Below are 14,840 nucleotides of genomic sequence, written 5' to 3'. Positions count from 1 at the left end.
TCCATTTCACATGGAGCCCTGCTGCCAGGTGAGCTCTGCAGAGAACAGGCAGCCCTGCTGCCAGGTGAGCTCTGCAGAGAACAGGCAGCCCTGCTACCAGGTGAGCTCTGCAGAGAATAAACCTTTGTTGACGCATGCAAAATGGCTCCAAGAGGCTAGGGAGGCAAGGACCAGGGACACTTCTGACCTTCCTGTTCGCCCAGCTGACCTGTGGAGATGGAATGACCAGTGGTCTTCCTGGTAAATAGGCATCTGAAGGAGCCACTTTGACCCCTGGAGAATAACAGGTTTGGAAGACAGCAATGACATGGCCCCAGTAAGTTTCTTCCAAGAAGCTAAGGCCTCAGGTCAGATTTCAGGGCCTTTTTCTTATCTTCCATAGCATCTGCCCAGCGGAAGTGGGAGCACGTAATTTCGCTGCGAATTTTGGCTATGAAGATGGTATTTGCGGCCAAAAATTCTAGATCTGAAGGTTTCAGATGACTCTGCCACAGAGAAGTGTAGGAGGCCCTCCACTTCTCCTGGTTCTTCACAAAGGTTCTAGACCCCCCAGGCTTTGGAGACGGGTAGAAGGAGGCAACACATGCTGTATCTGCTGTTGACCACGGTTTATTTCACACGTATCCTATTGAAGTGGATTCAGACAGCAGCACCATACGGGAACTCCATTCCTGGGGCAGACAGCCTGACCTAGCAGTCCCTGACCCAGGAGGAGGAAGGATTGTTAAAAAAAAAAAAAAATGGAAATATGAAATGTAGAGGCAGGAGTGAAGTCTCAAACAAAACAAATCAAAACTGCAGTATGGGCCGGGCGGTGGTGGCGCACGCCTTTAAACCCAGTACTCGGGAGGCAGAGGCAGGTGGAATCTCTGTGAGTTCGAGGCCAGCCTGGTCTACAAGAGTTAGTTCTAGGACAGGTGCCAAAGCTACAGAGAAACCCTGTCTTGAAAAAAAAAAAAACTGCAGTATGGGACTAATGGTAGACTAGGCCAGGAGACCCAGGCGCTGGTCTCAACCAGACTTTTAACTAGACTTCCACTCAGTTCCTCATTCCGGTGATAAGCATGGCTAGTCTGGGAGGCAACTTGCAGAATAATAATAATAAAATAATAATAAATGTCACAAATGCCCCCACTTATTGTCATCAAGTCCATTCTACAGTTGACAATTCAGACAAGGAAGAAACCCTTGGAATGTATTCTAGGCGAGTCCGGCATCTTTGGCCATCCCATAGAAGATGCCTCCAGCTGCGATGAGGTTGGTTGGAGAATCAAATTCAGCTACTACCCCTTTGTCCAAGACCAGGACCCTAGCCAAAAGAGAATAAGTAGTTAGGTCTCCAACAGTGTAGACCCAGCCCTGGAGGCCAGCCCTGCCCTTTGGGTTCAGCTCAGGCTCCACGGTGACATGTCAGCCCACCCACTCAGTCAGCCCACTTAGCACAACTGATAGGCCACATGCACACACTCATAAGGCTGGTTATTTTCGCTATTTTGTTAGCTGTCCTAGTGCACAGTGCGGTGTCTGGGATCAAACACAAAGTCCTATTCATCTCTGCTAGTCTGGGCTTGGAAAGCCTTCCCTAATGAGCCCTTCCTCTCACTGGGGTCGCAAGGCTTCAGATGGCTGTGTGTGGGGAGTCACGGGCCTGCACCAGGCCTGGTGGACATCCATCTGTTTTATGCCAGCTCACAAAGGCACGCGGCAGGAAACCAGGCTGCAGTGAGGCCAACGCTGCAATCTGGGACTTGGGCTGCTGCTGCTGCTGTTGCTGCTGCTGCATGGATCCACTGCCCCACCCCAGGCAAGCCCGAGCCTGGAGTTAGAGCCTCTCCTTTCAGCCACACACAGGAGGCACCTGGCAGAAGACCCATAGGCAGCTGCACCAGGGTAAGGTGGGAGGGTCAGGGGCCTCCAAGCCTGGAGAGAGACTCCTTTGTGAGAGGGGCAGGTTGCTTTCTGATCCCCACCTGCTGGGCTCTGGGAAGGAGTGCACATTACTACTTGGCCCCTGTCCAAACCTGGGCCGGGAGGCTGTGTTATCCAAACTCAGCCTCCAATGGCGTCTCCTGGCCTTTAACATGAAGACCGACTGAATCTGCACGGTCTTCAAGAACAGTTTTGGGGGCTGGTTCTTCTCTCCGACTCCACTCTAGCCTCGGTACTCCCTGCCTTGGGGCTGTGCTGCCTCTATTTCTGAGGTCTTCAGCCCCCTCCCTTCCTCTCTTCCCCTCTCTCACCCTTTCCCCATCCTTTGGGTCCACCTGGCACTGCCCTTTCTTAGAAGAGAAGGCCCTGCCACCCTATGTAGACTGACTTCTCTGCTTGCACACAGGGACCCCTGCTTACTTCCCGTGGGCTCTAATTACAGGCTCTGTAACCTGACTCTCTGATTAATTTCTGCCTGCCCTTTTAGAATGAGTGAACTCCCACCCCCCATGGTGGCCCCGAACCTCCCACCCTAGGGCTGCTGGGGCTTGGATCTGGGAAGATCCTCTCAGCCCCGCCTCTCTCTTCAGAGGCAGAGCCCAGCTCTTGCAGCCCACCTGCATTCTTTTCCCAGTGGGGTCCTGAATGGGAGTGGGGGCTAGAAATGGGGTAGGGACACAGGGTAGCATCAGGCATTCTTACTGCCCCCCCCCCATCCTGCTGGCTGCATGGGAACACTTCCAAGAGAAAGCCTCAGTTGACTCATCCCCCTACCCAAGGAAGCCAAGAACTTGCGGGGCAATGCTGTCTTTCTCACTCTAGGAGGATGATTGCTAGGGGAACCACAGTACAGGGCTTTATGGGGACTGGGGAGCAAACTGACATTTCTCGGTGTTCCCTTCAGTTTAAACATAATTTCGCTGACTCCTTACAGCAGCAGTTCCAAGAGACATGGAACAGCCCAGAGAAGCGCTCTGCGCTCAGACAGGCATTGCCTTCCTCACAAAGTATCCGCTCTTCTGGGCACTGTTAGGGTCTAGTCACCAAGGATGGGACCCAGGAATCTGTCATGTACCTCCCAAGCAGCTTTATCTCATTCCCTGTGACTTGTTGTGCGCCCCCCACAGGCGGTGGTGAGATGCGGATGAAGTGATAGTCGTGTAAACACTCCACCAGCAAGCTTGGATGGGACGTGAGGAGCCATTCCCCTCCCCTTACCCATTCACAGTAAGGAACACAGAGGTGGGCCATGCCGTTTTACAATGTCTAGGGAGCCTGGTGTACCGTTCCCACCTCTTGGTAATTCTACAAGGACCTTGTGCTTTTGCATATATCATTGGACCCAATTAACCCTGCTCTATTCTGCCTCTTAAGCATAACTTGGGAACCCTGTCCTGTACTCCCATGCCATGGCCAATTCCAAGAGTCTCATGCCCAGGCATTTTCATTGGCCCTGCCTCTTCCGGTCTCCGAGGTGATAGCCACAGATCCCCTCACTTTTCATGACTTTCCATCCCCTCACCCCCGGCTTTCCATGGCCCACCTGTTGTAGTCCATGATTGTGTTGAGCCGGTGGGCAATGGTCAATACAGTGCAGTCTTCAAACTGGGTACGGATGGTGCCCTGGATGAGGTCATCAGTCTCCAGGTCAATGGCAGCAGTGGCCTCGTCTAAAACCAGGACGCGGCTCTTGCGGAGCAGGGCTCGGGCCAGGCACACGAGCTGCCTCTGGCCAACACTGAGAAAGAAGGCAGGAGTTGCCAGCTAGGTACCCAAGCTACGTTCCCGGCCTTGTTTCCAACATGTTTGCCTCGACCTCCTCTCAGCAGCCCAGGACTGTTTCTCTTTCCTGGTTCTGCCACAGCCCTCCAGGAGCAGGGACAAGGCTTTGTACCATCATGAGGGACCTCGAGGGCCAGAGCCAAGCATGACTGCGAGAGCTCTGCTGTATGCATTCTCAGGTCTCCTCTTTCTTCAACTAGTGCCACAGTGTCTTTACCTCGTATCGTCAGTCATTCAGACTCGATAGTAAGAACATACTGGGATTGTGCTTCCCGGATATTTGCATACAAGCCACTCACGCCATCTTGCTAAACTATGATTAGACCATTCTGGCAGCCATCTCCTACCCACACAGGGAATAGAGAGCACGGTTCTATTTGGGAGGCAAGGAAGGGAGGGACCTGGGGACTCCCTATCTTTCTTCACTGAAATCAGGAGGGTGGATCCTTATCTTCAACCTCCAGCCTTGAAAGCCAGAACCAGTAAACAAAGCCAGGCTGTGTTCCCAACCACAGAGGCCACAGCACACCCCCTCTCCCCCATACACACACACACACACACACACACACACACACACACCCAAGGACAAATACCTCAACCCTTCCCAGAGGGGTGAGTCACAGCCAAAGTAAAGACCGGCCTCCCTCCCTGGCCTCTTCCCGCAACTAATGAAGGTTCTGGCAGCAGAATGAGCTGCCAGATAGAACTCAGGGCTGATTAATGGTGGGCCTGGCACAGGCTGCAGGTTATACTTAAAGTGACCACAAGCTCACTGAGGGAGGAGGAGGGACCATTTCTGTTTCTGAAGCTGGTGTGAAGGGCTACAGATGCTCTGGGGGACGTGCTGGGGACTAGCAAGCAGCTAGGAGCTCTAGAGACAGAAGCTGGAGAGCCCATACTGCCGCCAGCCATACCGCATGTAGTTATGTAAGTAAAAGCCAATTAAAGGTACACAGTTACCCTTACAGGGTTTTTTTTGGGGGGGGGGGGGATAGAGGAGTTGTACTGGGAATTCAGTCTAGACCTCACATTCACAAGCAAGAACTACATCTCCATCCAGCCAAGGCTAACCTTGAACTTTCAATTTTCTTGCCTCAAGTCGCTGGGGCTACAGGTATGTGTCACTGGGCCTGTACCACCTGTTTTCTCTTTGAGGAAGCCTTGTGATGAAGGAAGAAAAGTGACGGGGACAAAAATCTCACATCCTTAAGTCCCCTGCCCTGCCTCTGGATGGCCAGGCAGTTTTGGGCAAGTAATTCCATTTCTATTTCCAGCCCACAGGGCAGCAGAAGAGATGAAATGGGATGGTGGAGGCCAAACTACTTTGAATACTGCAAAACATTAAGCGCTGGGCAGATGTGACCTTTTGTTTGTTTGTTTCAAGTTTTGAAACATGAGTATGTCCTGAATATAAGGCAGAAAAACCAAGGGGTTAGGAATGTAGGTCACGGTGAAGGTTTCTGAGCATGTGCAAGGTCTTGGGTTTGACCCCAGCACCCACCAAGGAAAGAGTAAGGAAAAAAAGAGAGGGGCAGAAGAAGAAGGGCAGAGAAACTCCACAGGAGTGCACGCGGGCTAAGTGCTTCTCAGAGGAACTGGCCCCAGATTGCTCCCTTCAAGTGAAACCATGATTGGCCACAATCTGGCTCTTTCATACTTGAATTGTAGCTATTCTGGACAGAGCTGTGTTGCAAGTGGAAAATACAGCCAGGTGTGGTGTATCACCTCAGGAGGCAGAGGGAGAGGCTGCAGAGGCAGAGGCGGAGGCAGAGGGAGAGAGATCTCTGTGAGTTCCAGTCCAGCCTGGTGAACATAGCAAGTTGTAGGACAGCTGGGGCTACTACATAGAGAGTCCCTGTCTCAAAAAACAACCACCAGGTAGTGGTGGCGAACACCTTTAATCCCAGCACTTGGGAGGCAAAAATAGGCAGATCTCTGAGTTTGAGGCCAGCCTGGTCTACGCAGGAGTTCCGGGAATCCAGGGCTACACAGAGAAAACCCTATTTTGAAAAAAACAAAAACCAAAACAAAACACCAAAAAGAAATGGAAAATACATACCGGATTTTAAACTTTGTGAAAAAAATATCGATGATAACTTCTTTTTTGACTTTCTGAGACAGGGTTTCTCTGTGCAATAGCATGTACCACCACCAGGCTTATTTTTTTTTTTCTTTAAAGATAAGGAATCATGATGTAGCCCAGACTGGCCTTAAACTTAAGGTAATCCTCCTATTTCAGCCTCCCAAGGTCTGGGATGATAGACATATATCACCTATAGCTTTTATATTGATGACACATTGATATTATTTTAGATACATTGGGCTGGATAAAATATGCTTTTAGAATTTATTCCAGGGCTATTCGGTTAGATGCCTCAGTGGATAAAGGACACTTGCATGAACTGATTCCTGTAACCCAATCTTAGAAGAGAGAATTGGCCAGGCAGTGGTGCCACACGCCTTTAATTCCAGCACTCGGGAACAAAGGCAGGCAGATCTCTGTGAGTTCGAGGCCAGCCTAGTCTACAAAGCTACAGCTAAACTCTGTCTTGAAAAAAAGAAAAAAAAAAGAAAAAATCAATTTACTAACTCTTGTAAATTGTTCTACACATGAGTGCCACTAAACAAATACTTATATTTTTAGAAATATTTATTCTACCAGGTATGATGGCATACCCCTATAATTCTAGTCCTCATGAAACTAAAGCAGGATTACCTTGAGTTCTAGGCTAATCTGAACTACACTGTAAGCTTGTCTCAAAAAATTAGGTAAGAGGGGCTGGCGAGATAGCTCAGCGGTTAAAAGCATCGCCTGCTCTTCCGAAGGTCCTAAGTTCAATTCTCAGCAACCACATGGTGGCTCATAACCATCTGTAATGAGATCTGGTGCCCTCTTTTGGCCCGCAGGCATCTATGCAGACAGAATATTGTATACTTAATAAATAAATAATGAGGTAAGAAATTAACTTTTTAAAAGATGTATTTTTATTTATGTGTATGCTTGTGTGTCTGTGACTATATGCCGTGTATTGTGGTATGTGTATATATGTGTGTGCGTGTGCCTGTGGAGGTCAGAAGAGGGCACTGGGTCCCTTGGAGCTGAATCCACAGGCAGTCATGAACTACCTGATGTGAGTGCTGAGAGCCAAACTCTGATCCTCTGGAAGAGCAGCAAGTGTTCTTAACCTCTGAGTCATCTCTCCAGCCCTGCAGCAAGTGTTCTTAACTACCGAGTCATCTCTCCAGCCCCAAATTAATTAATTAATCCACCTGTTTATCCTTGTTTGTTTGCCTCTCTTGTTATCATCAGTATTATTTTTATTATGTGTGTATGCATCTTTGTGTGTATATGTAGTTATGTGTATATAAGGTCTCTCTCTCTCTCTCTCTCTCTCTCTCTGTGTGTGTGTGTGTGTGTGTGTGCAAATGTGGAGGACAGAGGATAACTTTGTAGAGTTGATTCTCTCCTACTTTTACATTGGTTCCAAGGATTGAATTCAGGTCACTAGGTTTGTGCAGCAAGCATCCTGCCCTACTGAGCTACCTCACTGGTCCATGCCTCTCTTGAGAAGGGGTATCACTATGCTGCCCATTAATATGACTACTAGAAAAAAATATATATACATGTAGCTTGCATTATATGTATATGTATATACCTCTATCTCATTTATCTATCTATCTATCTATCTATCTATCTATCTATCTATCTATCTATCTATGAGTATTTTGCCTGCATGTATGTCTGTGTATAGTGCCTACCGAGGCCAAAAAGGAGGTTAGATTTGCTGGAACTGGAGTTACAGCAAGTTGTGGGCTGCCATGTGGGTGCTAGGAATTGAACCTGGGTCCTCTGGAAGAGCAGCCACTGCTCTTCACTACTGAGCCACCTCTCCAGCCTCATATTACATTATTATCAGGGAGTGCAATGCAAGCGGGCATAGACTATTATTATCCCTATTTATATAGTGACTGTAAAAGAGACACAGAATGGTTAAGCAACTTGCCCCAAATCACACAGCTAGGACTAGGAATATGGCTTAGCAGTAAAGAGCTTGCCTAGCATTGGTGAATCTAGCACCAGAAACAAGCTCAAACAGAATACAAAAGAAAATCTAGATATCTTGAGGTTTTTGACTCAGTAGGAACAGCCTGCTGATCTCTGGAACACATAGCCCAGAGGTTTGGGATGTGGAACCTAACAGTCTAGAGGGGGCACAGGGAATACAGAGAGAGCCTACTTTGTATATTCCTGACTGACTGCCTCCATCCTAGCAGACATCTTTAGCTTTCCAGAGCACATGGGCTTCCTCTCACTTGTGCCACAGGTACATGACCCTAGAGCCCAGAAGATTCCAACAAGGGTGGGACTGTTCCATCTGAAAGTCACTGGAGTCAAATTAGATGAGAACCAGAGCTGGTTCAAATCCCAGGAATGCCTTCTCTTAGCTGTGCAACTTTGGCTAATCCCCTGCCCTCTCTGAGTTTGTTTCCTAAACTGCCAAGGGAGGCTTGTGTGAGCAGTCTGAAGTACCATGTGCCTTCGAGGATATACTCCATAGGAAATAACATCCCTGTGCAGCCCTGGCTGAGGCGCATGCCTGTGTGGGTTAGGGGCTCATCAGGATTCTGCCCAGCACCCAAAGGACCACCAGATGGGGGCAGCATTCCTGACATGTCCAGTCCCATTCCTACCTGAGATTATCCCCACCCTCTGAGCACTGGAAGTCCAAGCCTGCAGGCTGGCTGCTCACAAAGGCATGGAGGTGGGACAGCTCTAGGGCCCTCCAGATGTCCTCCTCTGAGTAACGGCCAAAGGGGTCCAGGTTCATGCGCAGGGTCCCCGAGAACAGGATGGGGTCCTGGTGACATAAAATCAGGGAGAAATAGTTTATGCCCTAGAAGCAATCTCAGGAGCAGGGAAAGGAAAGTGACCAGGCAGCAGCTTTCTGCTCTGTCCCCAGTCTTCCAGAAGGGGGACATTACCAGGGAGATAACAGAACTGTCTGTGGGGGAGTGATAAACCTCAGCCTGGCCAGTCGCTAAGTCCCCTGCCTGAGGCAGGAAGCAGGGCTACTAATCTTCTTCTGAAGTGTCTACTTGGCAGAAAAACACCCTAAGGAGCCAGAAAAGGCTGTGCCACTGGGAACGGTGCATCCAGAAGAGAAAGACAGGAAACCTCAGCCCTGCTGTGCTGGGAGGAGCCTGAGCCTGGGGTCCTTCCCATGTGCTAGGCCAGGAGCCCAAGGGCAGTCCTGACTGGCCGAGGTTTCTGCCCTTCCAGATCTGTGCCTGGGTGGCTCTTGTGTTGACTCTCTCTGCTTCCCCCTGTGGAGGCATCTCTCCAAGCAGGCCCCAGGGCTCAGTTCTTAAGTTCTTCAAGTTTCAAGGTTTGGGAGAGGGGTGCAGGGAGGAGCAGGATCAGCAGGTTCTTACCTGGGGGATGATGGTGAGCTGAGAACGCAGGTCGTGGAGGCCGATGTGTGCCACGTTGAGCCCATCGATGCAGATCTCACCCTCTGCGGCCTCCAGGATTCGGAACAGGCAGAGAGTCATGGAAGACTTGCCAGCCCCAGTGCGGCCCACAATGCCTACCTGTGGAATGCATGGGAAAGGCTGTCGGGGGCATCTCTAGGTTTCTATCAGCACCCCAATGGATAGCCAGTTCGAGCACCCATGTTCTCCCCACAGGGGATGTGGCAAGGTCCCCAGGCACCAGTACCTTCTCGCCACCCTGCACACGCAGGGTCAGGTTCTTCAGCACCAACTCAAGGCCCGGACGGTACCGCACTGAATAGTTCCGGAACTCCACTGCCCCACGTGTGGGCCAGCCTTCTGGAGCACGGTTGCCTTTGATCACCCAGGGGGCCTAGCAGGAGACAGTTGGGATCTTATGGTCTCAGGTCTCATCAGGGTAATGACACCACCTGTTCAAGCCCTCTTCCGCTGTTCAGCCCCACCTTTCTCCAGACACCTCAATCCTTACCCACCATAATCCCTGATGGGGAGGCCTGACACCCTGTGGTTCAGTGAATTCCTATATCCTTTGACTCTTTTCTTTGATGGAACCTAGGGGCTCACACGGGTCAGGCGAACAGGCTACCACTGGGCCACGCCCCCCAGCTTTTTCTCTTTGATTTCATTTCCCTAAATGCTAACTCCAGAACCTCTCTGTCCTGCCCCTACCAATCTGTTACAAATCTCTGAGGTTTGCTCCCTGCCTGCTTTAGCATCTCCTTTCATCACCTTTATTCATTCTTTACTACTAAGTGTCACCAATGAGACAAAGCTCTCATTCTAGGAGGCTTGTGTTCCAGCATACACAAGGGCGCATGGTTTATACGTCAGCAAGTCTCTATAGCGAAACAAGTGGTGGGGGTTTGGGACCAGAAGAGTCCCACTAATGCTCTTCTATGTATTATTCAAGAAGGCTTCCTGGAAGGGGTGACAGTAGTGACCTGAAGGAGGTGAGGGAGGGGACAAGGCAAGTGGCTATCTAGAGGAAAGGCACGACAGACAAGGGAACGCTGTTTGCTGTTTGCATTCTGCAGTACAGGGGTTGGTACTCTGAATTACCTCCCAAGTGCTGGCCTTACAGGCACCAGCCACCATGCCAGGTTTATCTGATACCAGCAACAGAACCCAGGGCTCTGGGCATGTTTGTTCTGCACTTTACTGAAAGAGCTGTCACAGTAGACCAGGCTGGGCTTGAACTCACAGAGGTCCTCCTGCCTCTGCCTTCCTAGTGCTGGGGTTAAAAGACTTGCACCACCATGCCCAGTTCCCAGTGGAGTTTCAAAGGGTCTCACTGGGCACTTCAAGGAGAATGGACTTGCCAGGTAGGTCATGAGTGAGCTGTTTTCATGGAAAGCAGGCTCCAGCAGGCAAGGCCAGGGTAAGGAAGAAGTAAAACCTGTGTAGATCACAGCTTAAAACGTACTTCATGGCTGGGTAGTGGTGGCGCACACCTTTAATCCCAGCTCTTGGGAGGTAGAGGTAGGCGCATCTCTGTGAGTTTGAGGCCAACCTGGTCTACAGAGTTAGTTTCAGGACAGCCAGAACTATTACACAGGGAAATCCTGTCCCGAAAAAACAAACAAACAAAACAAAGCAAAAAAACAGACTTCACGACAAAGGAGAGCTGAGAACTGAGGCAAAGTGTTGCAGGGGAAAGTGGGGTGGGGGTTGTTTGTGTCTAGAATGGAAGGTGAACATAGATGAGAATCATCCAACAGAGGGAACAAGACAGATGGTCTAGTGGAGGAAGTCATAGTCTCTAACAGCCACATGATCTGATAGAAGCTGAGGGGCTGGACTTTGAAAAGAGAAGGGAAAACATCAGCTCAAAGAGAAAGGAAGGAGGAGGAGGATGCTTCAGCACTGAAGAGCTGAAGGTGAAGGGAGTTCACATCATCTTTAACCTATTTTCTCATGGAAGGGTCAGGCAAGGTGGAGGGTTGAGCACAGAGAACAGAGACAGCACGAATTCTAATTGTTCTTAATAAGAGCCTGGAGTCAGATATTAGGGGATGAAAGCTGAGAGATCAGAGAAGCAGAGTGACCAACCATTAGACAGACCTCTACTGATGCTTAGACCAAAGAGGTGGTCCTATCCTCAGACTGCCTCCTCAGTCTGCATCCTCTCTGACTGCATCCTCAGACTGCATCCTCAGACTGCATCTCCAGACTGCATCTGAGCTCCTGTCTCCTCCCGCCTTATAGTCCCCTCTCTGCCCAGCCCTCTCCCTTCCTGTCTTCACCTCCCTAGTTCTGGGACTAGAGGCACGAGTCACCACTGCCTGGCCTCTAGTGACTTAGCTCTGTTTTCTGATCTTCAGGCAAGCTTTATTTGTTAAAAACCCAAACAAAATATCACAACAAGCAGATGTGGTCTGAGGACAGAGAATGCTCTGAAGAGACCGTTTTGAAAGTGGGAGCACATAGTTCTCAGCGAAATGAAGCAGGGATACCAGATGTGGAGGGTGGTTATGACATTAGTGATGTTGTTCTCCAGCTCACATTAGCTGCTCTGCGCAGGTATGACATGGACAAGGGGGCTCAGATAGGGTGGGGTTTTGTACGCAGGGACAGGGACAGGTTGAGAGCCTCTCTTTATGAAGCATAGAGTCCAGGCTGAACAGGGAAGGTGAAAAAGACAGGAGTTGATGGCCGGGGAAACAAAGGCAGGTCACAGTGCTGGAATCTCATAGAGGGCAGAGGACTGTAGCCATGCAACACAGGGCTGGAGCTCAAAAAGTGAGCTGCTTGACACTAAGAGCTCAGAGATGGTTCAGCTTCCAGGCAAGAAGAGGTCTAAAACATGCTCTCTTTGGAGAACAATCTGTACCCACCCAGGAGAGAACAATTGTGGTGGTGGTGGTGTACGCCTTTAATCCCAGCACTTGGGGTGGGGTGTGGGGGAAGACAGATGGATCTCTGAGTTCAAGGCCAGCCTAGTCTACAGAGGGAGTTCCAGGACAGCCAGGGCTACACAGAGAAACCCTGTCTCAAAACCTCCCCCTACCAAAGAAGGGAAGGCACACTGCTCCACCTCTGTTTCTTTGACTGCGATGCTCATCTTTCTCCTGCCCCACCCCTACTTTATATCATCTGTCAAAACTTGCCCATTCTCTGAAGCTCACTCACTCCAGGATCACCCCAGCTGTGTGCAGCCCTAGAGCCTTGCCATCTGTATGCCTTGTGCCTTCCCCTGGCTCAGAATCTTTTGCTGAACTCTGAGCCCTCTACCTGGAGCATCAATCACGGCCCTGATACTCTGAGAGTGGATGGATGGATGGGTGGAAGCCACTTAAACAGCTGTCCTTGAAACACAGTGATGACAGGCCACCAAGCATCCTCGCGTCATCGGGGACCTTCTGCTGCAGGGCTCATCTTGGAACTCACCTCGGTCTCAGTCTTGGAATATTCCTTGACTCTCTCCACAGCTATGATGTTAGATTCCAAGTCTGACATCATTCGTATCATCCAATTCAAAGCCAAGGTTACCTGAGTAAAGGAACTGTGTTACCGGAGAGGCCCAGTAGGAGCTTTGTTTCTGATCAGTGGATCCATCCCTTCTAAGACCTACAGGTGAGTACTGACTAGGCCTCTAATCACAGCCGTGCCTCAGGCAGTGGCCGTGCAGACTCAGTGGAGGATGGTCTCACTCAGTTGACACATATTAGACTTCTCAGAGCACCCTGTCAAAACAGTGTGTGAGTCAATAGGCCCAAGGCTCTCCACTCCTACCATGCTCCCAGAAGACGTCAGTGGAGCCAGTCCAGGGACTGTCCTGTGTTACCAAGAGCCTTGACAGCAATGCAGAATCCAAGCTCCGGCTGAGAACGGAAGCTTGTGAATGAGAAGGAACAGTTTTAACAAGATCTCCAAATGAGTCACATGCATATTAAGGTGCGAGCAGACAGGCCTGTCAGCATCGCTTTCTGTTTACCAGTGCGTTCAGATCTGAGCCACCTGAGGCCTCGACAATGTGATCAGCTTTACAAAAAATCCCATTTGCAGGTTGTATAACTCTTTGACCATACAGGCTGGTGTCAGGGTGACCTCCAATTCCAGGCTCCAGTCATCTCATCTGTTTACTCCTCCACATCCACAGGGCATTGGTTCTGGGCACCCTTGAATATACCTAAATCCACAGATGCTCAAATCCTTCACATAAAATTGCTTATTGTTTACATGAAACCTACTCACACCCTCCCGAATGCTGTGAATGGTGTCTAGATTACTTCAGGTACCTAACACAAAGCCTACACGCCATTTCAGTTACACGCATTCAGAGACTCAGTGAAGTCATCCTGTTTGTTTATTTTCTGCTTTTTTTTTTGGCAGAAGTTTCTAGAATATTTTTTCAGATTGTTTTGGAGGGAGGTTTTTAAATCTGTTTTGTTTTGAGAAAAGGTCTCACTCTATAGTTCAGGTTGGCACTGAATTCACAGCAATTCTCCTGCCTCAACTTCCTCCCAAGTGCTAGGATTCCAGGCATGCACCATCATTCCCAGCCTTTTCAACGATTTTCTATCTGCAGTTGGTTGGTTCTTGAGTGAAGAAGGACACAGGGCTAGCTGTAGCTTCCCTGCAGGCATGCACCACATCATGTGGTCTGGCCCGACATGTCCCACGTTCAGACCTCAGTCAGGGTGACCTACATCTTGCCCAGATACGGCAGTTCTGTTTGGGCCAAGCGCCAAGATCATTTCTCTAGCGCCTCAGAGTACAGAAACTCTTCCAAGCTCTTGGCTATTTCCCTCCCTTCTTCTCTCCCTCCCTTCCTTCCTGTGCTTGGGTTTGAACCTAGGACCTTGCATATACTAGGTAAGTGCATTGCCAATGAACGACATCCCCATGCTTCTTGTCACACTTTCTTCTTCCTGCCAGGGAGACCTCCCCAGACTACATCACACTCCCTGGTTGGCAGTGTCTTCCCGTGCCTGACTGATCTGCTTGTGAAATGGAGGAGTGCACTCAGCACACGGCTTGGGAGTCCTGTGTGTCCTCTGCCCCAGCGGTGGTCCTGCCTAGTGTCCCAGGCCCCACCTTACCTGTAGGGCATAGGACACAGAAAGACCCACGATCCCTGGATTCAAGCTGTTTCTCCCGATCACCGCAAACAGGGCGGCAAAGAGCACCACGCAGTTCCCCACGAACTCCACGTGAACACCCAGCCATCTGTAGAGATCAATAGGGGAAAATGAACAAAGGCAGGGAGTGCTGGAGGCCACCCAGAACCACAGAGAGCCTGTGGGCACCTGTAGGGGAAAGGGAGGCTCCTGACCGGTTGGAGGCGATGTAGGGGTAGGAGCTCTTCTGGTTGGTGTCCACCTTTCTATCGCTGAGGATCTTGAAGTCTTCAATTCGGCCATAGGCCCGGATGACACTGGTGCCCGTTACGGTCTCCGAAAAGTGAGAGAAGATAGGTGAACGGCTGATGGATTCCAGTCGCTTCAGCTGCCGGGATGTGGCCACATAGAAGCGCTGACCCGGAAGAGAACGAGAACTCCAGTCAGGGATGTCGGACCACAATTCAGTCCCGCACGTCTTCCAAACAATTCCCTGCACGTCTTCCTCCTACTTTTCCCACGAGACCTCAATGGCCTTTTCTGAGTTTCCTTGTA

At 50.1% G+C, this 14,840-nt stretch overlaps 1 protein-coding gene across 2 annotated transcripts in view; it reads right to left on the bottom strand.

Annotated features, from left to right (window-relative positions):
* Positions 1-591: 591 nt before the first annotated feature.
* Abcc3 (ATP binding cassette subfamily C member 3) overlaps positions 592-14,840 on the bottom strand; it is a 51,755-nt gene continuing 37,506 nt past the window's right edge. Inside the window, exons 24-31 of one of the 2 annotated variants that reach the window (XM_038325551.1) lie at positions 14,501-14,700; positions 14,268-14,394; positions 12,613-12,714; positions 9,431-9,577; positions 9,145-9,303; positions 8,404-8,570; positions 3,473-3,667; positions 592-1,309 (exon numbers count right to left, since the gene is read on the bottom strand). In XM_038325551.1, coding sequence (XP_038181479.1) covers positions 1,201-1,309; positions 3,473-3,667; positions 8,404-8,570; positions 9,145-9,303; positions 9,431-9,577; positions 12,613-12,714; positions 14,268-14,394; positions 14,501-14,700 — 1,206 coding nt within the window. In that variant the 3' untranslated portion in view covers positions 592-1,200. Of the gene's footprint in view, positions 1,310-3,472; positions 3,668-8,403; positions 8,571-9,144; positions 9,304-9,430; positions 9,578-12,612; positions 12,715-14,267; positions 14,395-14,500; positions 14,701-14,840 lie in introns of those variants that run through there. The other variant, XM_038325552.1, reaches the window with a different exon arrangement.

Source organism: Arvicola amphibius, chromosome 4, assembly GCF_903992535.2.
Source record: "Arvicola amphibius chromosome 4, mArvAmp1.2, whole genome shotgun sequence".
NCBI classification, from domain to species: Eukaryota; Metazoa; Chordata; class Mammalia; order Rodentia; family Cricetidae; genus Arvicola; species Arvicola amphibius.
Note: the sequence above shows the minus strand (reverse complement) of the source record. Positions and strands in the feature narration are given on the sequence as shown.